Source organism: Monodelphis domestica, chromosome 4 (genome assembly GCF_027887165.1).
Source record: "Monodelphis domestica isolate mMonDom1 chromosome 4, mMonDom1.pri, whole genome shotgun sequence".
NCBI lineage: Eukaryota > Metazoa > Chordata > Mammalia > Didelphimorphia > Didelphidae > Monodelphis > Monodelphis domestica.
The window spans coordinates 179,901,174-179,928,217 of NC_077230.1; the positions used below are offsets into that span (position 1 = coordinate 179,901,174).

The window sequence follows — 27,044 nt, forward strand, 5'->3', positions numbered from 1 at the left end:
TTAGTATTAACCTCTTTTTTAAAAACTCTAGTTGTATATAACTATATACATATTTATGTCTTGGAATTTCATCCTATACAGTTTTTCACTGTTCCGTCTAATTATAATTCTTCTAGCTACCCAGATGATAATAACAATTTTTAAGAGTTACCAATATCCTCTTTCCTTATAGGGATACATATCATTTTAACTTATTGGGTCCCTTAAAAAAGTTTTTTGTTTTGTTTTGTCTCCCCACCTCTCCCTTACTTACCTTTTGATAATTCTCTTGAGTTCTGTGTTTGGGCATCAAATTTTATGTTCAGTTCTGGTCTTTTTTTTTTTACAAATGTTTGGAATTCTTCTATTTTATTAAATGACCATAATTTCCCCTGTAAGAATATAGTCAGTTTTGCTGGGTAGTTGATTCTTGGTTGTAGACCGAGTTCCCTTGCTTTCTGGAATATTATATTCCATGCCTTTTTGTCCTTCAGTGTGAATGCAGCCAGATCCTGTGTTATCCTCACTGTAGTTCCATGGTATCTGAATGACTTCTTCTTAGCAGTTTGCAATATTTTTTCCTTGGTCTGGTAGTTCTTGAATTTGGTTGTATCATTCCTGGGTGTTTTTAGTTGGGGATTAAGTATAGGAGGTGATCTGTTGACTCTTTCAATCTCCACTTTTCCCTCTTGTTCTAGAATGTCAGGGAAGTTTTCTTGGATAATTTCCTATAGGATGATGTCCAGGATTTTTTCTTTTGTCATGGTTTTCCAATAGACCAATGATTCTTAAATTGTCTTTCCAGGACCGATTTTCTAAATCTTCTGTTTTGTTAAAGAGGTGTTTTATATTTTCCTCAATTTTTTCATTCTTTTGATTTTGTTTTATAGTTTCCTGCTGCCTTGTGAAGTCACTTGCTTCTTACTGTTGTATTCTGGTTTTTAAAGACTGAATTTCAACCCTGGCTTTTTGGATATCCTTCTTCTGATCTTTCATCTCCTTTGCCTCATTTTCAAGCTGATTAATTTTGGCTTTTAAGACACTATTTTCTGTTTCCAGGTGACTTATCTTGCTTTTTAAGTTCTTTTCCCAATTCTCTTCATCCTCTCTTAATTGTGTTTTGAATTGTATTTTCAATTTTTCCAAAGCCTATGTCCAATTCGCTGAAGTTTCTGTGTTTTTGCTTGGTGCTCCTTGATCCTCCTCTGTTACATTTGCTTTTTGTTCAATTTTTCATCATTTGGTCATTGCCTGGATAGAAATTGTCGATTGTAATTTCTTTTTCTGTTGTTTACTCATATTTGCTCCTTCTTTTCCCCCCTGTAGTTGCTTCCTCTCATTATGTGCTAGATCTGTGGGTTTGGGCTTTTCTGTCAACCTTCCCCCTTGGAGCTTAGCAAGGTTCTCAGAACAGTCTGTGGGGAAAAGGTGTTGGAGCTTGAGCTTCTCTGCCCTCTGAAGACTTGATAAGATTAAGCCCTTTGAAGTTGAACTTGGAGAGCTGGATGTGCCCTGAGGCCAAAACCTCGGGGGAGGGGGGGATATGGAGTATCTTGGCTGCAATTGGGCTGCCTTCTTTGAGGTTCTCCTCCAGCTGCCTCCTCGCAGCCTGTGAACAAGGTACTGAACCTGGCACAGCTTTGAGCACAAGGTACTCCCTCTAGACTAGCACCCTTTCCTGCCCAGATTCCAGCCACTGCTGGAGGTTCAGTATTGTGGGTGGGGGAGGGGTCCTGGGACCTTTCTTCCTCCTTCCCCATAAACCTTAAATTTGAGTGTTCTCAAATTCAGGCTTTTGCAGGAGTACCTTTTAAGTTGAGCCCAGCAGGAAGGTTCCTTAGCTCTGTCCTGTTGTTAGATTTGGTTTTCAGTCCCCTAGGAGCATTTGGTTTTTAATTGGTAAGGAAGGGTTTTCAGAGGTCTGAGCTTTTGCTGCCTCTACACCGTGATCATGACTCTGCCTCCTGTCAGGCTTTCTGCATAACCTTGTGGCAAATGACACCATGTGTATTGTGAACTTTTCCAAATGAATGCAGATATCTTCTGAGTTTTTATGAATGGGAATAGAAAAGTATACAGAGCACAATTCTACAATAGTGAAATATTTTGCATGGCTGGGAATTGTTAAAATTATTGTTGCAGGATTTGGGACAACAGGATGCCTTTTTACCACATGGTTATTAATTGCTCTGAGATCTTGCAAAAGTGATACACAGGGGGACATCTGGGTAGCTCAGTTGATTGAGAGCTAGGCCTAGAGACAGGAGGTCCTAGGTTTAAATCTGGCCTCAGACACTTCCCAGCTGTATGACCCTGGGCAAGTCACTTGACCCCCATTGCCTAGCCCTTACCACTCTTCTGCCTTGGAGCATTGGCTCCAAGATGGAAGTTAAGGGTTTAAAAAAAAGCGATACACAGCTTACCCAGTTGCATCCAACTTGGGCTTCTTCACTGGCAATATTGTGTTGTATTCTGATCTGCACGGTACTATAATCTTTTGCTTTATCAGGGATTCTGTCACTGGCATTATTCCTTCAATAGCTTCTCTAGTTAGTGGGTACTGTGGAATAGAAGGGGGGTAGTCCTCCCCTAGTAGGAGTTCTCACTGACACAGCTGATTTTAGTAACCCCACATCTGTTGAACTGGATGTCCATAATGACTCAGGGATATCTGCAGGGATTTTACATATATGATTCTCCTCTTTATTTGTATTTGGGCTTTCTAAAAACAATACTGGGAATAGATCCAATTCCTCTTGTAACTAGAAATATGTCACTAGTTGGGATATACACAATTGTTGCCCTCAATTTACACAGCAAGTCCCTCCTCATAAGATTCACTGAGGAATTGGGCATTAATAGAAATGAATGTTCCACACTCAGGGGATCAAAGGAAATCATCCTGAGTGGTAGCTTCTTGACCTCAAAAGATATCCCTGAAATCCCTACAACTTTCATTGATCCCATAGTATTACATTCTTTATCAGGTGATTTCTTTAGTACAGACTTAGAAGCCCCAGTGTCAAGCAGACGATCATACAAAGCAGTTCCCACTTGCAGAGTAACATGAGGTGTGGTGGCGTTCTGTGTAGAGTGTAGTTGAATTACTGCTGTTAACTTGGGATCAGGAAAACTATTCCCTTCAACCTGTCCTTAATTCTCTACATTCCTTATTTTACTTTCTTCATTTTCCAAATTCTCTGTTCCTATATTCCCATTTGCAATATCTATAATTCCACTCTCCTTGGAAAACCTTCATAATTGACTGCTACCACCATGTGCCACGAACTACCTGTGAATACTTTGGACATGCCCCATTCTTTATGTATGTCTGCATATCCTCAGTCTGGGTGGTACCCTGATAATACTTATCCTCGTATGCATTTGGATACTTAGGTCTCCTGTCCTGATATTCATATCTATATCCATTGCCAAAACCATTGCCTCTAAAGTCTCTGAATCCACTGTAACCTCTGCCTTAGTTTCCCCTGAAATAACTTCCAGTAGTTCTAAAGTTATTGGGGAAGTATCTGCCATTCTGCCTGAACACTTGTCCCTATGCTCTACAAACCCTCATCAAATGGCCATTTCTTCCACACATGTAGCACCATGGACCATGATTATTAAAGCTTCTTTGATTACAGAACTGTCTCAGTGGTCTGTACTCACGTACTGCTGCTATGGTTTTTTTCCTGGTGCTCTGTCTCACTTATAGCTTTAGGTTTTTTATTTCATTTCTTAAATCCTCAATAAGCTCATTGATTCCTTCCTCCTGTTTATCTTTATCAGCCCTTTCCTTAGAGGTTCTCTGGGAATTCCATCCCTCTGAATTCCTAAGAATTCTTCATTCCCTTAAAGGTTCTATGTCTCTCTGTGCTGAAACTTACTTTTTTGACTAACAATCTATTCTTAATCAGATTACTTAATTAGCTCTTAATTAACTATTACCCCAGTGATGAAAACACCATGTCCCCATATTCCATTTCTAGGTTGCTTTTGGAAATGAATCACCAAAGTACCCATATAGGGAAAAATACCCAAAAGGTAACCTAGAAAGAGTTCTTTGGGATTATGCAGGCTATTAGGTATAGGCATTTATCAGATTTAACAAGTCTTTAGATCTCAATCATATCCAAGGACAACAATGTGCCTCTTGTCAAGGCAACAGAGCATTGCCTTATTACACCCTTTCAGGCATTCTGTTGACCATGATCTGTCTTTGTTCCCTGAACCTTTTAATGGATAGGTTTTCCTGGTAGCATTATTTCATGGGGTTCAGATCCATTATCAGTTGGAAAAGCCTCAAGCATTATTATATAGTTCCAAAGATTCCATGAATCTCCCCGTCTTTCTCTGTGCCACCCACTTCTCTTCTCCAACATATTGATGCACATTTGGCTTCCCCTCTGCCTTTCGAAAATCTGTTTTGGTTTTCCCATTGAAGCACTTCCATTCTTCCATGGAACACTTGACTGACTAGATAATCCTCCAACTCTTTCACTTTCTTGTCTTGTAAGTCACCCCACCTTCATCTTGTATGTACAGAGCTGGCATGTGGCAAAAATATAGCATGATCTCTCTAGATTGCAAAATCAATCACCTCAAATTCCATACTTATTGAAATTTGCATCCTTGGTTCTCTATTATATTTACTGCTAGTTGGCTTGTTCCTGTTCCTGTTAACTTTTTCAGGGACCCCTAGACATAACTTGTTTAATAGTTGTTTCTTTTTTTGCTCTCTTTCCAGTTTTAGACTCCTACATTGCGTGTGCTTTGTCTCAGACTTTAACTGCTATCAGTTTCTGTCGTAGAGGATCTGTTGTAAAAAGGACCTTTGTGCCTCTTCTTTTTCTCACCAGATTCTTCCCAATGAACAGACATTGTGGTTGGCATCTTTTCTCAAGATAAAACAGTATATACATATATGTGTATGTATATATAATACCATATTAATTTAACCTTAATTTAATGCCAAATCTATGTACCATTTATATTGCATTGGGGCAATATAAATTTTTTTCATTTTGCAGAAAGAGTATACATTTCATTTTTTTTAGTACCCTTGAAAAATAATTTAAATCCTTTAAAACTTTGAGGGCAACAATCCTATTATGTAAAATGAGATTCTATATATCTTTTCAAGCAAATCTCTGCCATCTTGGCTTCGCCCCAAGGAATAAATTTTAAGGATGAAATTCAAAAGAATAAAAGACCCATCTCTAAAACTACCTATCATTTAACAAGCATTTGCAAAGCCAATTAGGTGAAATCTGAGATATTTTTATTTGCATTTCTTTTATTAATGACTTGAAGCAATCATTAATGTCTGTTAATAATTGGCTATTCTTCCTTTGAAAATGGGTTGTCCATATCCTTTCACCATTTATCTAGTAGGGAATGGTTCTTAGTGGTATATATTCACTAGATTTCTGTGTGTACTGGACATTATAACCTTATTTTAGATATGTGATACAAAAAAGGAATGAATAGCTCTCCAATGAAATTATAAAGTGGCAATCAGCAAAACTATCTGGTGCTAGTTAAAAAAATAGAAAAGGAGATCAATGGGAACAGGTTAGATAAGAATGAGAAATAACTATACTCAATAACCCAATGTGTGATAAACTAGATTTGCACAAAAACTCCCTATTTGACAAGAATTTCTGGGAAATTGAAAAGCAACTTGGCAGAGATTAGGTTTTGATCAACATTATATGCCATATCCCACAATAAACTGAGAGTGGATAAGCAACCTGAATATTAGATAGTACCATAATAAAATTAGAAATGAGCCAAATCCGGTACTGTTCACAGCTATCTAAGGAGAAAGTTCTTAAGCCAGGGATAATGTCAGTCACAAAAGAGAAAATAGATTCTTTCAATTGCATGTAGTTGAAAAGTTTTTTACCTAAACAAAATCCAAGCAAATAAGACACTGTTAGTAATAGTATTCAGAAAGAGTAATCCATTTAGATATTATGGTATGTGTGAGATTTCTTGCTTTAATTCAACTAAATTGTACTTAATAGTTATCAGGGATTAAAATTAGCCAACTTTGAGTCACCCAATTCATATGAATTTGGATATATTTTCATAATTTTCACTCTATTGTTTTTGTGATTTCCCCTCCTCTTTTTGTAGAACAGCTAGGTGGCCCAGTGGATAAAGCACTGAGCCTGGAGTCAGGAAGCCGTGAGTTCAAATGTGACCTCAAATAATTACTAGCTGTGTGACCCTAAGGCAAGTCAGTTAGCCCTGTTTGCCTCAATTTCCTCATCTGTCAAATGAATTGGAAAAAGAAATGGCAAAACACTCCAAATCAATGCATGAAGAATTGGACATGACTGAAAAATGACTGGACCAACTCTTCCTAAAAATGCTGCATGACACATATATTTCTAATTATTGGTCTGAATACTTTGTGATGTCCCTTGAAGTAGCTGCACACTCCCTGGGAGTACTCTAAAAACCTGCTGTAAAAATCATTACTATGGAATATACTATTAAAAAGCCTCCATCCAGGTCAGAACCTCCCCTTGTCGATAGGCCTGGTTTATTCTGTAGCCCAACAAAGGCCAGAGTTACTCTAAGCAATCCTTCTAGCTCTTATTATAATGTATGGGATTAAAATATATCTCTATCAAAACCTTTCAGAAGATTCCACACTTTTTATTACATTTATCTCCAGACTACTTAAAAGGCTATACTTGAATTAAAAAAATCTTAGAAAAATCAAACCAGGGACTTTTATTTCAAGTCATAATTGAACAGCCTATCACTATCATACACAGAACAATATTTTAATGAAGTCATTTTATTTATAGTAGCATTTAATAGTAGTGTAATTCAATGACATATGCAATGAAAATATTTCTGTTAACTGCATTAAAATTTTGAGACAAAGTTCTTCTTAAAGTGAAAAAATAAAATTTGTTTTCTACCATGTAAAACCTAGTCTTTTTTTTGTCGTTTCAAGACTATCATATTTCATTTCTCTCCTAGCCGCATAACTGGGGAGCTGGGTTCCATAGAAATCCCTTGACTGATAACTGGGCCTGATTCCACCTCTGTCTTCAAAAGGTATTCCGTGACCACCTCCAGGACCTAATTTTACAGCTTGTTCTAAAGGATAAACATTTTTTGCTGATTTTGATTCCTCTTCAATGACTTCTCTAGCATACAGTTTAAATTCCTTCTCCTTCTCAATTGCAATATCTTCAGTTTCCCTGTCATAGTCCAAATTATTTTCCAATTCTTCCTTTGAATTAACCTTCTTTTCAGCCTATTTGAAAAAAGAAGAGAGAGATTATACATTGGTTAACACAATCAGGATGCGAGTTAGATGAAATATGTTCATTAAGAAAGTTGTGTCTGCCTATGTGCCATGCCTGTTATGGGTGCAAGCTATAATGTGTCAGAAAATGTTGAAAGACATGTATCAACTAAAATTATAGCTATAATCTTAAGGCTTTCAAAATCTTTGCTTTTATCTAAGTGAAGGAAGTCACACAAACATGTCTACTGAGTCCACTACAAGTTTATTTCAGCTGGACCCTCACAATCTATACTTCACTCTGTGTGTGTGTGTGTGTGTACATAAATATATACTAGACATGCAAATACATCTCTGGAATATCCTTATTCTTCCCTGAAACACTCCTCATAGAGGCTACTATAAACCTTTTCTCTTTCCAATCTTGCTATACACTACACTGACAATCATTCAGTTATTTTAGAAACTCTCCCATATACTGCCCTAGCATAATACTATGCACAGTGCCTTATACACAAAGCAGCTCAATAATATTTGCTAAATGAATAGCCAGGATGGAAGATATTTTTATACATATCCAGTATTCCAGTTGTACAGATTTCCCTGGTACACATATCTTAATTTCTCTGTTACCCTATAACTTGCTTCAAAAAAGGAACTTGTAAGGCCCCTCCCCAATTTCATGTCTGTGTCAAGAAATATACAGTTGGTAGAAGATAAGCACAGACCAACATCTTACACCATACTCCTAGTAAAGTCAAAATGAATATATGATCTAGAAACAAAGGGAAATATCATAAATTAGAGGACACAAAATAGTATTACCTATCAGACCTATAGAAAAGGGAAGAATTTGTGACCACAAAAGATATAGAGAAGGGGGCAGCTGGGTGGCTCAGTGGATTGAGAGTCAGGCCTAGAGACGGGAGGTCCTAGGTTCAAATCTGACCTCAGACACTTCCCAGCTGTGTGACCCTGGGCAAGTCACTTGACCCCCATTGCCTACTCCTTATCACTCTTCTGCCTTGGAGCCAATAATACACAGTATTGATTCCAAGTGGGAAGGTGAGGGTTAAAAAAAAAAGATATAGAGAATATTCTGAGAAGTAAAATGGATAATTCTTAATTATGAAATAATGATTACATTAAATTAAAAAGAGTTTGTACAAACAAAACCAATGCAAACAAAATTAGAAGTAGAACAAACTGAGGGAAAATACTTTCTATAACAAGTATTTCTGACAAAGGCCTTATTTCTCAGATATATAGAGAAGTGAGCCAATTTTATGAGAATATAAGTCATTCCTCAATTGCTAAGTGGTCAAAAGTTAGGAACAGTCAGTCCTCAGTTGAAGAAATTAAAGGTATGCATAGTTATGCTATATTAAATTAGCTAATATGACCAAAAAGGAAAATTACAAATGTTGGAGGGCATGTGGGAAAACTGAGATATTAATACACTGTTGGTGAAGCAGTGAACGGATGCAACCATTCTGGAGAGCAATCTGAAACCATAGCTGAAAGGCCATAAAATTATGTATACCCTTTGATTCAGCAATACCACTGGTAGGTCTGAATCCCAAAGAAATAAAAGAAAAAGGAAAAACAATGTTTATTATTTTTGTGGTAGCAAAGAACTGGAAGGAGAGGCTGTCCATTACTTGGGAAATGGCTGTGGTATATAGTTGTAATGGAATACTACACTATTACACCAAAAGAAATGATGAACAGAAAAACCTGGAAAGACATATGAACTAATACAGAGTGAGGTAAACAAAACAAGGAGAATAATGTATACAAAAACAGAAACATTATACAATGATCAACTATGAAGAACTAAACTATTATAAGCAGTACAAGGATCCAAGACAACCCCAAGGGACTCATGAGGAAAATGTGATCCATAGCCATAGAAGGCACTGTCAGAATCTGAATGCAGATCAAAACATACCATTTTTCACTTTATTTCCTTCATGAGTTTGTTTTTCCTATGTGCAATGTCTCTTCTTTTATAACACACTTATATAACCTGTACCAGATTATTTACTGTCCCAGGGAGGGTAAGGGAGGAAATTTGGATTATGTTAGAAATATAAGAAAACAATTGTTAAAAATTATTTAATTGAAAAAAGGAATACATATAAAAATTAAGTTTTTAAAAAGAGAGAGATATACAGACAAAGGACAAATTAAAGATTAAGAATCTTATGGCCCTCTGTATTTTATTTTTTTAAATCCTTACCTTTTGTCTTAGAATTGACAGTAAATATCAGTTCCAGGGCAGAAGAGCAGTAAGGGCTAGGTGATTAGGGTTAAGTGACTTGCCCAAGGTCACACAGCTAGGAAGTATCTGAGGACATATTTGATACCAGAAGGTCTCATCTCTAGGCCTGGCTCTCTATCCACTGAACCCCCTTCTCTATTTTCTTAATGTTTTCTGTAGTTTTGTGTTGAAAAAAATTTATAAATATAAAAAAGTATGAGAAATGTCACTATGATTAAACAATTATGGAAACCTGCAAAATCAAAACTTCTGCTATTATAGTCATTTAGTTTAAAAATCTCAGCCCTTCCCCATCTCCTCCAGCAAAATAAGATAATATATTGTCAATGTACATGAAAAGAAAATTTAAAAACCACAAAACTATGCTGTCCATGCTACTAGCTAGAGTGTGCATTTTTAACAAGAAAATAAAACATTTAGGAATAAGAATATTTCCATAATTACTATCTGATGAATGATGAATGATTGCACTGTCCTGTGGTCCTCATCAGATCTTCGTTTTTTTTCCTGCTGGTGTTCCCTAAACAAATTATCCGCATTTATGAGAGATTGCAGGGTTTCTTGAGATTCTTTTTTATTTTGTCTTCTTTGTTCCTCTTTATTTCTCAACTAGATGTGAGGAAAAAAAGAGGGGAAAGAAAGTAAGAGAAATTTCTAGCCAGTCACCTAAAAAACAAACCTGCTTGCTTTCAAAAGAAATGCGAGTTACTAATAACTCTATAAAAAATATTTTAAATGATTATTAGTGAGGGATTAATTCAATTATTTAATGTAAATTAAAACAACTTTGAGGTTTTACCTCATAGCCACAAAACTGCAAAAGCCAACAAAAGACAATGTATAAAATATATTGGAAGGGCTTTGGGGAGACAGACAGTGTCATGTTGGAGTTGTGTGGTAGAAATTGAAATTTGGAATTATACTAAAAAAAGTCACAACACTAGACTTTGATCTTGTCAAAGAGCGAGGAAGTCCCATATATACAAAAATATAGAGGGCACTCCTTTTTGTTATAGCAAAGAACTGGAGAGATATAATTGATTAAGTAGATGAACAAATTGTAGAATATGAATATAGTATAATATTATTGCAGCATAAGAAATGATGACTATGCAGAATTCAGAAAACCTTGTGAAAACTAAGACATTCTTATGAACTGTTTGTAGGAATTAAGACAGAGCTAAGTAAGCAAAATCAGCAGAACAATTTACATGATGACCACAATAATGTAAAGGAAGCAAAAGACAGAAAGACTAGCAGTCTCATTAATGCAGTCACTAATCAGAAGTAGATGGTGTAATAAACTTCCTTCCTCTCAGAGAGAGGTGGGGGACTAAAAGTGAGAAATGAAATACACATTTTCAGGCATGGCCAATATCTTGAGAGAGAGAGAGGTGTGTGTGTGTGTGTGTGTGTGTGTGTGTGTGTGTGTGTGTATGTGTGTGTGTGTGTGGTGATGGGGAGAGATGGGCAGAAGTCATTGGGAAATAGCAATGTAGTTTTTTTGTTTCTGTTATTCATTTATTTATTTTTGTTTTCTGAATGAGCCTAATTGAATAGTACAGTGAGAATGAAGTCATGGTCTAAGGGCCAATTCCCATATGGGTCAGTTAGCTTTGTTCTGCTCTTCTTGGTCTAACCTCTTAATTCCATGTAAACCTCAAGAACAGTGGAAAAAAAGAAAACATTAGGATATCTGCCATTTATATGGTATGTTACAGATTATGACACACTTTTACATACATTGTCATTTAATCTTAATAGCAACTCAGTGAGATAAATGAGATGAAAAAACTTGGGACCAGAGGGATTTAAGTGACAAGGCCACAAAGCCAGGCAAATGGGGAGGAATCAGAGCCTTATTCTAAATCCAGTGCTCTGTCCATTATACTACAGCTACTTTTGGGATGAACCATCAGTATTGTCTTTGTATAAGCAAATATACATAGAATGGCTGTGAAAATTAGACATTTGTGTTAATTTTATTCTCCAAAATGGAAAAAATAAACTATTTTAACCTACAATTTTAAAAAATGATTTAAATGAAATATTTACTCGGACAATGATACTTCCTTATATTTTGTTAATTCAAAAATATTAAATGAATGTAATAGCTATGAATACCTTAAGATTTTTATAAAGGACTAGATCTTAGAGACTAAAATCTAAAGCACTAGCTCTGAAATACCAAAAAGGAATTTCTCTACAGATCTGTCAATATATGTAGTCCATTCTCCCTATGTCCCACAATCCTTGGTTCAGGAGGCAGGAACCACAACTGATGGGTTCATTATTAAGGCTGACAAATACAGAGTTCTTACAATCCCCTTCATTCTTTTTTGAAAAACAAAACAATAGCCTCCAAGCAGCTACAAATATTACTTACTTATGGTCAGATTAGGAAGAGAAAGGTGGATCTTTCCTCCTCCTCCTCCTAGTTCCCTTAACTAAGCCCAATGTGCCATAGGGTAATGAAAAGAACACTGAAATAGGAGTGAAAAGACCTGATTTCTAGGATAGCCCTACCCTGGCATGACCTTGAGCAAGTAAAATTATTTCTGTGGCCCTAAGTTTTTTCTTACCAAATGATGGGTTAGAGTGGTAGATGATCACTGGAGTTCATTCTAGCTCTAATGTTCTGTGACTGACTGCACAATTCTCTAAGTTATATTATCTCTGAAGTATAAGAATAGTTAAATTTTTAGTGGTTAAATTTTGGCTTTGTTGGAAAATTGGTATACCCATTCCTAACTCAGGGCTTTGCACTTTTCATAAAAAAAAATACTTTACCACTTCAGATCTATAGTCTTCAATCTCTTTTATCCGTGTCTTTCTTTTTTCTTCTTTTTCTTTTTCAGCCTGTTCATATTCTTCATCAGCTTCTGCTTTATCTCTGGCAATAATATCATCTGCATTGTCAAGTTTCTTTCTATTAAGTTCATTCAGGAAGTTAAAAATCCTCTCCTTACGTTCTTCCATAAGCCTGCAATGGAATTGCCATAACTTGTCAAAAATAGATAAGGGTTTGTTCAGGTGCCACTGTAACTTAAAAAATCTGGAATATTTTCCATTCCCTTGTTTTTGCCTTTACATTAGTTGTTTTAAAAAATCTCATTAGGCTGAACAAATTGTGGTATATGTTGGTGATGGAATACTATTGTGCTAAAAGGAATAATAAAGTAGAGGAATTCCATGGAGACTGGAACAACCTCCAGGAAGTGACGTAGAACGAAAGGAGCAGAACCAGGAAAACATTGTACACAGAGACTGATACATTGTGGTACAATCGAAGGTGATGGACTTCTCCATTAGGGGCGGTGTAATGTCCCTGAACAATCTGCAGGGATCTAAAAAATACAATCCACAAGCAGAGGATAAACTGTGGGAGTAAAAACACCAATGAAAAGCAACTTCTTGACTACAGGGGTTGAGGGGATATGACTGAGGAGAGACTCTAAATGAACACTCTAATGCAAATACCAACAACAGGGAAATGGGTTCGAATCAAGAACACATGTGATAACCAGTGGAATCGTGCGTCGGCTATGGGAGAGGGAAATGTGGTGGGGGTGGCGGGGAGGAAAAGAAAATGATCTTTGTTTCCAGTGAATAATGTTTGGAAATGACCAAATAAAATAATGTTTAAAATTAAAAAAAAAATCTCATTAGTCTATAAATCTGTCTTTTTTTTTTTCACTTTCCAAGGGCTTTAGAATTGGACTTCTTATCACCTTAATATGGTCTTCTGACAAAAATGGATGATGTGAATGTATTTACAAAAAGAATCAGTATTCACCATAGGTATATTTCTTTAAAGCAGACTATGGCTCAATATATAGCAAAATCATTCCATTGATTCCATGCCTGGAAGTAGGGAGACCCTTTAGTATGTCCCATTAAGTCACAGGAGTGTTACACTCTGAAAACACAATATAAGGCTGCAATATTTAACCATGCCTAAAATGATGGGACTGGACTGAATGATATCCGAGAAGGTCCCTTCCCATTATAAATCTATAAATAAATGATCCAAAGATCTGAGATTTTGACCACAAAAGTATCACCAAAAAACTTTCTGATGAAATGAGATAATATTTGTAAAGTGCTTAACACTCACAGTGCCTGGCACATAGTAAGTGCCTAAATGCTTGGGGTTTGAGAGCTGATTTGTTTTTCACACACCATTTAGCAATAAATTCTCTCTAAATGGCTGATTCTTGTGGTAAGTCTCTGTCCATACCAGAAAAATGAAAGCCAGTGTATTCACACAACTTTGTTGCTGAAAGCCTAATAATTTGTATCAAATAGTGGTAGGGGGTTGCTATCATCTCAGTTTGATCTCGAATGAATGGGAACATAGTGGCTGAATGTCTCTAGTTTGGTGGCACATTTTTCTAGGCTTTGGGAGGTTGGGGTGGGAAGTAGGATGTCTGGTTTTAGTCTTCTGTTGATCTCACTGGTGTAAGTGTACCAGCTTCAAAATAGCCTAAAGGTAGGATCTCTGGTTCTCTGTTTATAGAGAAAGAGGTCTCACTCCCTCACATCTTATGATATTTTCATCAGTCTTCCATAATTTTAAGATCCATACCATATGGGGCTCTGGGGCACAGAGCCTAAACTGAAATTTTGCTTAATCCTTTGTTTTCATAGTCCGTATGCCTACATGTATAAAGATACATTATTATCTACTCACAAGCTCTGGAAAAGTAAAAGACATTTAGGGACTCATAGCTCCCTGTCCTCAAGGAACTAAATCTAAAATGACTCAAAGTTGAGAGGGGAAGATCAAAAAAGACCACAGTAATCTGGATGAACCGAAAGTTGACACTGTAGAACTTAATAGGCATAAAGAGAATTTATTACTCTTAGGTTGAAAGATTATCTGTACAAAAACAGAATGGGTTGGGAGGATGGAAAGAATTTCAGTGAAAGGGAAAATAGAAATAGAATTGTCAAAAAAGAAGAAACAGGGTTGGTTATTTAAGCATTTACAAATATGCACAGAAAGAAGCAATTTCAGAAGGATATATAAAAAAAGGACAGCTTTGAAAGTAAAACTTAATTCATGATATTCTTAAAAGGAATGTCAAACTGAGGTTTGATGCCTCATGTAGAAACCTCATTATTGGCCCTACTTTGTATAGTGAAATATTCTCTTTACTTGGTGTTTGTTAAATTCAGAATGATTTTTAAATTTAAAGTACAGGATGGAGGAAACCTGGTTTAAAAGCAGTTCTTGAGTAAAAGATTTAAGTGTTTTTGTTTGCAAAAAAACAGTTTTGAAAGAGTTTTGAAGTTGCTTTGTTTGTTTAAAATTTTAGAAATCCTTAGTGTACAATTTGCATTTGATGTAAAGACAAATTCTAGATTTCTTCTCCAAAATTTTTTATATTCTTACATTTCCAATATTTCCATATAAGTATTTAAGTAGTTTATTCAATTGAGATATGTGTATGCATACTTATACATATATAATTTTTGTTGAAAAATTTTCCTTACAATATAGCTGCATATATACTTAATTTTTACACATTACCCATTGACAAATTGTATTTTAATGCATGTTAATCTTCAATGGCATTTCACAATAGCAGATTAATAATATTTGAACTTCTTTTTACTTTAATATTTTTAATTTTTACATTTTGATCTCAATCCCGGTTTACTCAAATAACCTTTTACAAATAATCAACACAGTAGGCATTATTTGACTAAGATTCAGTAGCTTAAAGTTTAGTTTTAAGCTGACACAATAGATGGTAATTTTTGCCTTTTGTAATATTTTTAAAAATAAAGATAACCACTTAAATTGAACCAGATTTTTCTATAGGATGTGTCATTACTTTCTAATTTTGAGATTTAATACAATCATAATTTTTGAAAATTTAGAAAACTTTAGGAAATTTCTAAACAATTTTTATGGGTATTAACTGTTTTAACCTTTTTTAAGTCTGTTTCTATATTTTTTTCATTTTCATAAGTAAGCTTAAATATTTAATTTAAACCAATATTTTATTTTTTATTTTACATTTTTTACTATTTTTACCATATTTTTTACCATTTTACATTTTAATCATAGCAATATCTGTGGTTTCCCCCTTTTCTATATCATTTGCATTACAATGCAAATGTTGCCCCCAGTAGTGAGAATGAACCCCAGTTGGCAAGGTCACTGGGAAGCCATAGCTTAGAAACAGCCAATCATGTAGCTTGCTCCTCAGCATGAGAAAGCAACCCCTTCTCTCCCCAAATACTGTACATTCTTCCAGGAAACTATTGATAGATACAAGAATTCTGTGGGAAACTTGGTTAGATGGTTACACACTGACATACTGAATTATCACCTATAGAAAACTCTGTTTAGAGCCACTGAGATAATCTAAATCCATTGTCTCCATCCTGTGAAATCACTTCCATTTTGAGTGATCTAATCCCTCTGCTTAATTCAGTCCTCTATAAGTATCTATCTGAAATCAATAAACTTTGTCAACTGATTAGCAAGAAGCCTTTGAGTCTGTATGTCTATCTGTGACCCTCTTGATCCCAACCTCATTCCTCTTATCCTGTTCCATAACTCCAAAAAACTTGATGAACTGGTCTCTACAGGCTCAAGGCTGTATACTAAGAGTCATAAGTGCATTTGTTTAAACCAAAAAAACATCCTAGCTAGGAGGTTTTTCCAACCATGTAGCTTGATGATTAAGTGTCAACATCGGGAAGAGGAAGAGGGAACCTCCACTCATTGACGTTTTTCTAGTTACCCAACTTGGGGAGATAATTATTCCATTGTCCATCTTATGACCTACCCATTTTGTAAGCAGAGATGACCCTTTTCTTGTTCCTTTTATAATCACTCATGGAAAGTCACTTAATTATTTTAGGAGTCCATTGCCAGGATTTGGGTAGGATTCTACCTGCTTTGTACTTAATATTAAGGGAACAATTGCTCAACATTATGCAACAATCTGGTGGAGATCTACTGGTCTGTTATCCTGGGATTTACTAATAGTCCATTAATTTGTAAACCCCAATGTGAATACCAATGATATTTTGTATTTTGTGCTTCATCTGAACTGTCCAGAATTTTATAAAACTTGTACTCTAGAATATGGAGGGATTTCAGATTGTAAGAAAGATCTAGGATCCTGTTTGTTAAAGGTGGCCAGCTCCCTTTAATAAATTCTTCTTGGCTCAGAGTTCTGCCTCAGTTGTTTCATTGGAAATTAGACAAATTCCTCTTGAATGCGTTTGAAAATACTACAAATCACAATTAGAGAAATGCACATTAAAGAACTCTATGGTTCAAACTCACACCCAATGGATTGGCAAAGTTGACAAAAAAAGGAAAATGACAATTATTTAAAAGGCTATGGAAAACCAGCACCACAGGTAGAATTGTGAACTCATCTAGCCATTCTGGAAAGAATTGTGGAACTATACCCTAAAAGCTAGTAAACTATGAAGGTCTTTGATTCGGTAATACCACTACTGAGTCTCTACCCTGAAGAGATCAAAGAAATAACAGGATCCATGTGGACAAAGACATTTACAGTAGCTCTTTTTGTAGTAGCAAAGAACTAGAAACTAAGGGGATGCTAATAAATTAGGGAATAACAAAACAAAATATGGTATATGAATGTAATATTGTTGAGCCCTAAGAAAAGAAAGGTACAGTTTTTAGAGAAACCTGCAAAGATTTATACAAAATGATAAATATTCAAGTGAGCAGAATCATAATAACTGATACAATGATAAAATTATTGTTACAACAAACAGTTCTAAGAGACTTAGGAACTCTGATCAATTTAAAGACCAACCACTATTCCTGAGGAACAATGACAAAGCATGCTACCTACCCTTCTAACAGAGGAGGGATATGGTGGAAAGAAAGGAAGAGGGGGACAAATACTGAGGAGGAACAGAGTGGATGGAAATGCACAGGTAGTAACTATGACATTGGGTATAAATGGGATGCATTCACCCATGGAAAGAAAATGGAAAGATAAACCCAAAGACCCCAACTTTTGAGATAAGACCTCACTATCTGACAAAAACTGCTGGGAAAATTCAAAAACAGTATGGGAAAAATTAGGTTTAGAACAACATCTTATACCCTATACCAAGATAAATTCAAAATGGGTAAATGACTTAAGTATAAAGACTGAAATCATAAATAAATCAGGTGAACATAGAATAAAATACCTGTCAGATTTGTGGGAAAGGAAAGAATTTAACACCAATCAAGAGACAGGGAACATTACAAAATGTAAAGTGAATAACTTTGATTATATCAAATTAAAACTTTTTGTACAAACAAAATCAATGCAACCAAAATTAGAAGGAAGCAACAAACTGGGAGAACATTTTTTTATCTTGAGAAAACTTTACTTAATTAGTTAATTTAGAGTATTTTTCCATGGTTACAAGATTCATGTTTGTTCCCTCCCTTCCTCTAAGCCCCCTCCCATAGCTGATGCACAGTTCCATTAGGTTTTACATGTGTCATTGATCAAGACCTATTTCCATATTATTGATATTTGCACTAGAGTGATCTTTAAATGATCTACATTATTTTTATTAGAGTCTACATTCCTAATCATATCCCCATCAATCCATGTGATCAAGCAGTTGTTTTTCTTCTGTGTTTCTACTCCCACAGTTCTTCCTTTGAATGTGTATAGCGTTCTTTCCCATAAGTCCCTCCAAATTGTTCTGGATCGTTGCATTGCTACTAGTAGAGAAGTCCATTACATTCGATTGTACCCCAGTGTATCAGTCTCTGTGTATAATGTTCTCCTGGTTCTGCTCCTTTCACTCTGCATCAATTCCTAGAGGTTGTTCCAGTTCACATGAAATTCCTCCAGTTAATTATTTCATCATCAACATATACCACAATTTGTTCATCCATTTCCCCAATTGGGAGGGCATCTGAAAGAACATTTTTATAACAAAATTCTCTGACAAAGGTTTAATTTCCTAAATATGTAAGGAACTAAGTCAAATTTACAAAAAATCAAGACATTCCCCAATTGACTAATGGTCAAGGGACATGAATAGGCAGTTTTCATGTAATGAAATCAAAACTATCAATATGCACATGGAAAAGTGTTCTAAATCCCTCCTGATTAGAGAAATGCAAATTAAAACAACTCTGAGGTATTGGAGGGGATGTGGCAAAATTGGACACTGCTGGTAGAGTTGTGAATTGGTCCAACCATTCTGGAGGGCAATTTGGAATTATGCCCAAGGGGCTTTAAAAGAATGCCTACCCTTTAAAAGAATGCCATGCTACTATTGGGTTTGTACCCTAAAGAGATAATAAGGAAAAATACTTGTACAAAAATATTTATAGTTTTACTCTTTGTGGTGGCAAAAAATTAAAAGAAAACAGATAGCAGAAAGTATAAAAAACCAGAAGCTGATGTGCTGTTTACAATAAACATTGAAAATGAGGCACATAGAGTAAAGGTGAAGAGCTAGAATAGAATATACTATGCTTCAGCTGATCCAGAGATGGCAGTGGTAATAGTCATTATCTCTGACAGATTTGGGACTAAAATGGATATACTCGGAAGAGATGAACAGGATAATTATATTATGTTGGGGGCTGTTATGGGTAACAAGCATTATCAATATTGGACCTATATACCAAGAATTATAACATCCAGATTTTTAAAGGAAAAAAATAAATGAGATACAGATGGAAATAGACAACAAAATAATAATAGTGGGGGACTTTATAACTTTCCCCTCTCAGAAGTAGATAAATCTAACCAATAAATAAATAAGAAAATAAGGAGATGAATAGAACCTCATATGAGTTAATATGATAGATATCTGGAGAACCCACACACACCTGCATGAAGCTAGCAGTAGATATAAACCTGAGCACATATATAATCCAAACATAGCTTCTGATGGGACAACAATGGTTTAGAAACTGTAAATATTCTTCAAAGGTCTTACTCCAATACTCATCATACTATGGAGATAATTCTGCATTCCTGAGGGGTTGTAGCATTGGAACAAAAGTTCCACTGGGTATAACCAAGCTGGAAAGACTTTGTTTAAGAAAGAGTATGGTCTGGGGGGGGGGCGGAGGGGGAGACTGGGTAAGCTCAGTGAATTGAGAGCCAGGTCTAGAGATAGGAGGTCCTAGGTTCAAATCGGCCTCAGATACTTCCCAGCTGTGTGACCCTGGGCAAGTCACTTGACTTCCATTGCCTAGCCCTTACCACTCTTCTGCCTTGGAGCCAATATACAGTATGGACTCCAAGACGGAAGGTATGGGTTTAAGAAAGAAAGAAAGAAAGAAAGAAAGAAAGAAAGAAAGAAAGAAAGAAAGAAAGAAAGAAAGAAAGAAAGAAAGAAAGAAAGAAAGAAAGAAAGAAAGAAAGAAAGAAAGAAAGAAAGAAAGAAAGAAAGAAAGAAAGAGACAGTCCTGACAACAGATTGTGTCTGCTGCCTAAGACCAATCTAGTTAAATATGGCCCTGGTGATGATGTATGTTAACTTGTTAACTGAGAACCAGACAAATTAAGTCGACCAAATTAAATGCTGACAGAAACATGAAAAAAATAGGCCTTATATTACATCACTAGAACAGTTATGAATTGTTTTTTAGAAAACAAGATGGAAATATACATTAAGAGCTGAAAAGCTGTAAAGCTGTTAGTCCTCATTGACCTAGGGATCTCATTACTAGGAACTGGCCCTAAGAGAATTATTGAGAGGATAAAAAGCTGTGTATATACTAATATATTCATAGAAGCTCTGTTTGTAATAACAAAATAACTGGAAATAGCACAAATACAATTAGGAGAAATGGCTAAATAGACTGTGATATTTGAATGTAACAGAATATATGCATTATGTTATTTAAAATGACAAATATTAGAAGTATAAAAGAAAATAAGGGAACTATATGGAGAGTTCAAAAGAGAACAAGAATAATACATACTATGACTACATTGAAAAACAATAGCAACAAAATCAAGAGAAAAAATATTAAAGTAAAACAAATCCAAAGAGAACTAAAAAACAGAGGCTGTTTATATTATTGCATGCTGGGAGCCATCAGGCCACAATGCATTGACAGAGTTACGCATGGTAGCTAAGGATACCACAGAATGGTCCTTGGCAAGATGTGATTGCCCACTCTATCCCTTTTACATGACCTCTTTCATCAATGCCCCTTACCTATGAATTGATATGATTATTATTCCTCCTGGTCTCAAAAGAAATAATGCAAGAGCAAAACAACTGTACCCTAATTCTCTAAAACATCACCAAAAGATAAGACCCTTAAACCCAGTCCCAAAAAGACTATCATGGGTTAACTTTTACTTAGGTACATAATTCCCAGCAAAACCACAGCTACAGGCCAAACCCAAAACTTTCCCACTCACAGAAACCTATTCTCATGAAGCCAGCACACAAATCAGAGAGGCCCATGTGATAAGTACAAGTACATCAAGTTTCAGTATGCCTCAGTGATTCGATTACACAAATCAGTAACTCAAAAAGTCCCTAGTAAGACACCAGTCTAAATCTGAATTGTGTTCCCAGTACCCCTCAACCTCAATGATATGATTGTTGAATTGTCTTTTAATAACTGTTGATTAATTATTCCATTTTATTAAAAGCAATAAGTAATTTTCCTTGATTGTTTGTAAGCTCAAAACTTCTCACAGGGTAATGAGAAAATTAAGCTACCTGTGATGAAATCATTTATCTTGTATGCTGTTTGTAATCAAAATATAAGAATATAGAATGTTAATCAAGTGATTTGTTAAAAGTTAATGTACCACTTTTCCAATTATCTCTCTTTGAATATGAGTGTTAGGTAATGTAATCTGCATGCCAAGAAAATGGGTATAAAAATAAAAACCAAGCCTAGGAATGGTGGAGCAGCTGTCAGATGCAAAGTAGTCCCATGGCTGTAATGATTAAGCTGTCTTCTGTTTGTTATTTATTTTGACTGATCGTTCGCCACCTGTCGGGACCCTGGAGTCTTGAGTGAGGCTGGACCCCACCCGTGTCAAGCGCACATATAATTTATAAATTTTAAACAAATTGTAAACAATATGGAGTTTGTGGTTTTGCACATATTTTTTATTCATTTACTTATTTAAATGTTTTTTGGTGGTGGTGGCAGTTACTAAGCATATAATTTTTAAAATGATCAGAAAAAAAAAAGAAGAAATACTAAAGGATTTTCCAAATAGAGGTGCTCAGGATACAGGGCAGTCGTGGAATGAAGTTTTGACTAGTTTCAATTCCTGTACATCAGATCTGTCTCTATATTTTGATTTATGAATTTCTCAATGATAATAAAATTCTGCTTGATCAACTTAAAACAACAAGAAGAAACCCTGACATATCAGACACAGTTACAGGAACCAAGGATATTTAGCCAACAAAAAGATTTTAAAGGAAAGGTTCATAACCCTAATTTATACATTTAATTCAATTCAACAAGTATTTATTATTTTCCATGTACAAGCTACTATGCTAGGTGTTGAGAGACACAAAAATTTTAAAGACATAGTCTCAGAGTCTGTCCCCAAAGAAGAAATGGAAAAATGCCTCTCTCCCCTACTGTCAATGGAGACATGAAGAACTATAAGTATGGAACACTGGATACCTTGTTAGACTTGATTGATGTAATGATTCATTTTTTTGAACTGTTTCTTTATCTTCTCTGTTTTTTACTTTTTGTTATAAGTGATAGATTGTTGAGCAGAGGAGTAGGGAAAAACTTATTTAGAAGTGAATTAATATAAAAACAAAAGACATTAATAATTTTTCTTTTAAAAACACCATCAGACTTCAAGTGCTAAGGAAGGCACCCTCCTAAACTCTCCCAAATTCCTCTCCAAACCACACTAAAAAAAACTTCACATCAAATTTTGGAGGAGAGAATTAGCTTACTTAAACCAGAGCAATCTGAAAGACAGGACAAGAGGTCTATATCAGTAGAGTAGGGGGGAAGTGAAATCCCATCAAGCAGCAGCAAAGGCAGACCACAACCCAGCAGGCTCCTGGAGGCCCTGCCCCATCAGCAGTGAGGGCCCAACCTATGCAAACATCCTATGAGGCTCCATCCCTGGGTCTGGCAAGCAATAAAGCTCTGTCCCTGGAACCAGCCAGCAGTAAGGCTCATCCCTTGGGACACAGAGCAGAATAAGGCTTTGCCCCTGGGAGCTATCCAGAAGTCTCTGCTCCTCAATTTGTCCAGTAATGAGTTTCTGCCTCAATACAACCCTGCAGTGAGGCTTTCCATCAGTGAAATCCAGAAAGGAGACTCCCTACTATTATAATCCAGCAGCTAGATATCAAGGACTGGTACAAAACAGAGGGAAACCTCAAGCCTCAGCACAAGAAATATGGGATGGCACCCTGTCCAATTCACAAACAGAGCCTAAACTTTATTATATAGTAAAATGAAAAAAAAATCACAAAATAAGCTGATAATAAAAGAACAAAAAAAAAATCTGATTCTAGATCATTATCATAGTGACAGAGAATTTCAAGATAAAAATATAGAAGAGGATAGCATTGTCAAAATAGCTACATAAGAATCATCAAAGAAAAATATAAATTGGTCTCAGGCCCCAAAAAATCTAATGGAAGAACTCAAAAAAAAAAAAAGATTTTAAATATCAAATAAAAGAGAAGAAAAATGGAGGGGAAATATGAGAGTAATACAGAAAAACCATGAAAAAAGAATCAATAGCTTGGTAAAGGAAACACAAAAATTGGGAAAAGATATCTAAAAATTAACATTAAGTAAAGTCTTTTATTTGCATCTCCAAGGAAAATCAGGGTACTTCCATTTAACTGCAACTTCCTTTTGTCTTTTGTTTTTGTTTTCTTAAAACCCTTATCTTGCCCCCCAAAACAAAAAAAAATAGAGGTTCAAGAGCACAGACAAATAAATGCGGGGAGAAAAGAAGGGGTATATGAGCAAACAACAGAAAAAGAAGAAATTACAATAGACAGCTTCTATTCCGCAAACTAAACAGAAGGGGAGAGATCAGTAATAGATAAATCAGAAATGCCAGCAAATTGGATACAGACTGTGGAAGAACTCAAAACACAATTAAGAGAGACTGAAAAAAATTGGGAAAAGAACTTAAAAACTAACATAAGTCATCTGGAAACAGAGGCACTTGATTTAAAAAGAGAAAATAGTGTCTTGAAAGCCAAAATCAACCAGCTGGAAAATGAGGCAAAGAAGATGAAAGATGAGGGAAAGGATGACCTTCAAAGAAAATCAGACAAGAAGGAAAAGGATGACCTCACAAGGCAGTATATGACACTATAAAACAAAACCAAAAGAATGAAAAAATTGAGGAAAATATGAAGCATCTCATTAATAAAACAGATGATTTAGAAAATCATTCGAGGAGAGACAATTTAAGAATTGTCCAGAAGACCATGACAAAAGAAAAAGCCTGGACATAATACTACAGGAAATTATTCAAGAAAACTGCCCTGATATCCTAGAACAAGAGGGAAAAGTGAAGGTTGAAAGAATCCACAGATCACCTCCTGTACTTAATCCCCAACTGACAACACCCAGGAATATTATAATTTCCGATTTGAATTCTTCAAGAGTTTGTGGAGATTTTCCATTTCCTTTGGAAGGTTTTGGAGCATTTGTTTGCGTTTCCTCTTCTATCTCCTCTGTATTTTGTATTTTTGCTCCACAAAATGTGTCCAAAGTCACCCCCTTCTTCTTGCTTTTCTTGGTGATTGGAGGTTTGTGCACTTCTGTACTGTTTGCCATCTCTATGGTTTTTCTTCCCCTTTACAGTCAGAAATCTGAGTGAGGAGGGCTGGCTCTTAGTGTATCTGTCTGATGGTCCAAGGCGTTAGCCCCACACAGATTGTCCGTTCTCCTCAGCTGTACTGTCTTCCCAGGGAAGTCCAGGGTCTGCCCTCCCCTGCCTGCCGACGTTTCGGGTGTTACTTCTCTCAGTTCCCTCCAGTTGCTTCTCCACTGCCTTACTTCCACACTCCGAGCCTGGCACAGCACTGTCCCCAAGGTACCTCAGTGCCTTTGCCAGCCCTGAGGTTCCTTCCTTTCAGAGGGCCCTGCACTCTAAGGGGGTAGGGGTCCTGACCTCCTTGAGCTCTGATGGCTCCTAATGGGATTAGTTTCAGCTGGGTTGGTCTGGATGTGCCTCGAGGCAAAAACCTCCTGTGAGACTCCGATGGAAGGACTCAGCCAGGGGGCTACAGGCTCCCCCCATCTCTCTCAGATTGCTTCCCTATGTTGGATGCCCCGAGACTGGCCCAGGTTGCTTTCAGGGTATGCCCTTCAAACCAGCACCTTTGCAGGCCCTGAGGTTCCCGCTGCTACTGCGGGCTCAGTGCTCTGGGATGGGGGGGAGGAATCCTGGGACCTTCCTTCTGCCTTCCCCTTAGACCCGAGTGCTCTAGGACTCTGGCTTTTGGGGGGCATACCTTTTGATTTGAGTCCAGAAGGAGGGTTCCCTGGCTCTGTCCAGTTGTTGAGTTTGAATTTCAGTCCCTAGGGGCATTCAGTTTGCGATGGGTAAGGAAGGGTTTTCAGAGGTCTGAAATTTTGCTGCTTCTAAGCCACCATCTTAACCAGAAGTCCAACACGCAGGAATATTATAGCCAAATTCAAGAACTAACAGACCAAAGAAAAGATATTACAAGCTGCCAAGAAGAAGTCATTCAGATACCAAGGAAACACAGTGAGGATAACACAGGATCTGGCTGCATCGACACTGAAGGACCGAAAGGCATGGAATATGATATTCCGGAAAGCAAGGGAACTAGGTCTACAACCAAGAATCAACTACCCAGCAAAACTGACTATATTCTTACAGGGGAGAGTATGGACATTCAACACAATAGAAGAATTCCAAGAATTAGTAACGAAAAGACCAGATTGGAACAGAATAACATTTAGAGGGGACAGTGACAAACTGTATAGGATGAAAGGACAAGACATAAATAGGTATATAGATATATACATGCATAAATACATATACGTGTGTATATATATACATATATACACATATATACAAGTATACAACTAGAGCCTTAAAAAAGAGGTTAATACTAAAAGAAATGGGAAAAGAAAAAAATGGTGGTAAATTTATGTCACAAAGAAGCTCATGGCGGGAGGGGGAAGAACATCAATACACTGGAAGGGTAAAGAGGTTGGAGATAGGAAATACTCAAATCTTATGTGCTTTGAAATTGACCCAAAAAGGGAAGAACAATCCAATCTATTGCAGAGAATAAATTTGCAGCCTATAGGGGAATAGAAGGGTAACAAACAAACTGGTGGGGAGGGAAGCAGTACAAGGGAGGGAGAAGGTGTGTGTGGGGGTAATTTTAGAAAGACAACAGGGAAAATAAAGGAGGGAATAAAAAGGGAGGGGGATAGAAAGGGAAGTAAAATAAGGGTGGGAACTAGGGGGACTGATTATAAACAAACATTGGTGTAGAAGGAAATAGTGAAAGAAGAAAAAGCAGGACCAGGAGTAGAAATCAAAATGCTGGGAAATAACACAGCTAGTAATCATAACTCTGAATGTGAATGGAATGAACTCACCCATAAAACACAAGTGAATAGCAGAATAGATTAGAATCCAAAGCCCTACCATATGCTGTCTGAAAGAAAAACACATGAGGAAGATAGATACGCATAGGGTGAAAGTAAGAGGATGGAGCCAAATCTATTGGGCATCAACTGATGAAAAGAAGGCAGGAGTCTCAATGATGATACATGACAAAGCCAAAGTAAAAATAAATCTAGTTAAAAGAGATAGAGAAGGTAATTACATCCTGATAAAAGGCAGGATAGACAATGAGGAAACATCTGTACTCAACATGTATACACAAAATGGCATAGCATTCAAATTTCTAAAGGAGAAACTAGAGGAGTTCAAGGATGAAACAGATAGAAAAACTATACTAGTGGGAGACCTGAACCTTCCTCTATCAGAACTAGATAAATCAAACCAAAAAATAAATAAGAAAGAGGTAAGAGAAGTGAATGAAAGCTTAGAAAAATTAGAGATAGTAGACATGTGGAGAAAAATAAATAGGGACAAAAAGGAATATAACTTCTTTTCAGCAGCACATGATACATTCACAAAAATTGACCATGTATTAGGGCATAAAGACATTGCAAACGAGTGCAAAAGAGCAGCAATAATAAATGTAACCTTCTCAGATAACAATGCAATGAAAATAATAATTAGTAAGGGTGCATGGAGAGGTAAATAAAAAATTAACTGGAAATTAAACGATACAATTCTCCAAAACATGTTGAAGAACAATTCGTAGAAACAATTAATAACTTCATTGAATAAAATTACAATGATGAGACATCCTTTCAAAACCTATGGGATGCAGCCAAAGCAGTACTCAGGGGGAAATTTATATCCTTGAGTTCATATATTAACAAAATAGGGAGGGCAGAGGTCATTGAATTGGGCATGCAGATTAAAAAACTAG

General features: G+C 36.2%; 1 protein-coding gene across 2 annotated transcripts in view; it reads right to left on the bottom strand.

Annotated features, from left to right (window-relative positions):
• Positions 1-6,706: 6,706 nt before the first annotated feature.
• CFAP210 (cilia and flagella associated protein 210) overlaps positions 6,707-27,044 on the bottom strand; it is a 75,442-nt gene continuing 55,104 nt past the window's right edge. For both annotated transcript variants that reach the window (XM_007494338.2, XM_007494341.2), the window contains 3 exons: positions 12,327-12,519; positions 9,981-10,145; positions 6,707-7,261 (listed from right to left, as the gene is read on the bottom strand). In XM_007494338.2, the coding sequence (XP_007494400.1) occupies positions 6,917-7,261; positions 9,981-10,145; positions 12,327-12,519 (703 nt within the window). In that variant the 3' untranslated portion in view covers positions 6,707-6,916. The remainder of the gene's footprint in view (positions 7,262-9,980; positions 10,146-12,326; positions 12,520-27,044) is intronic.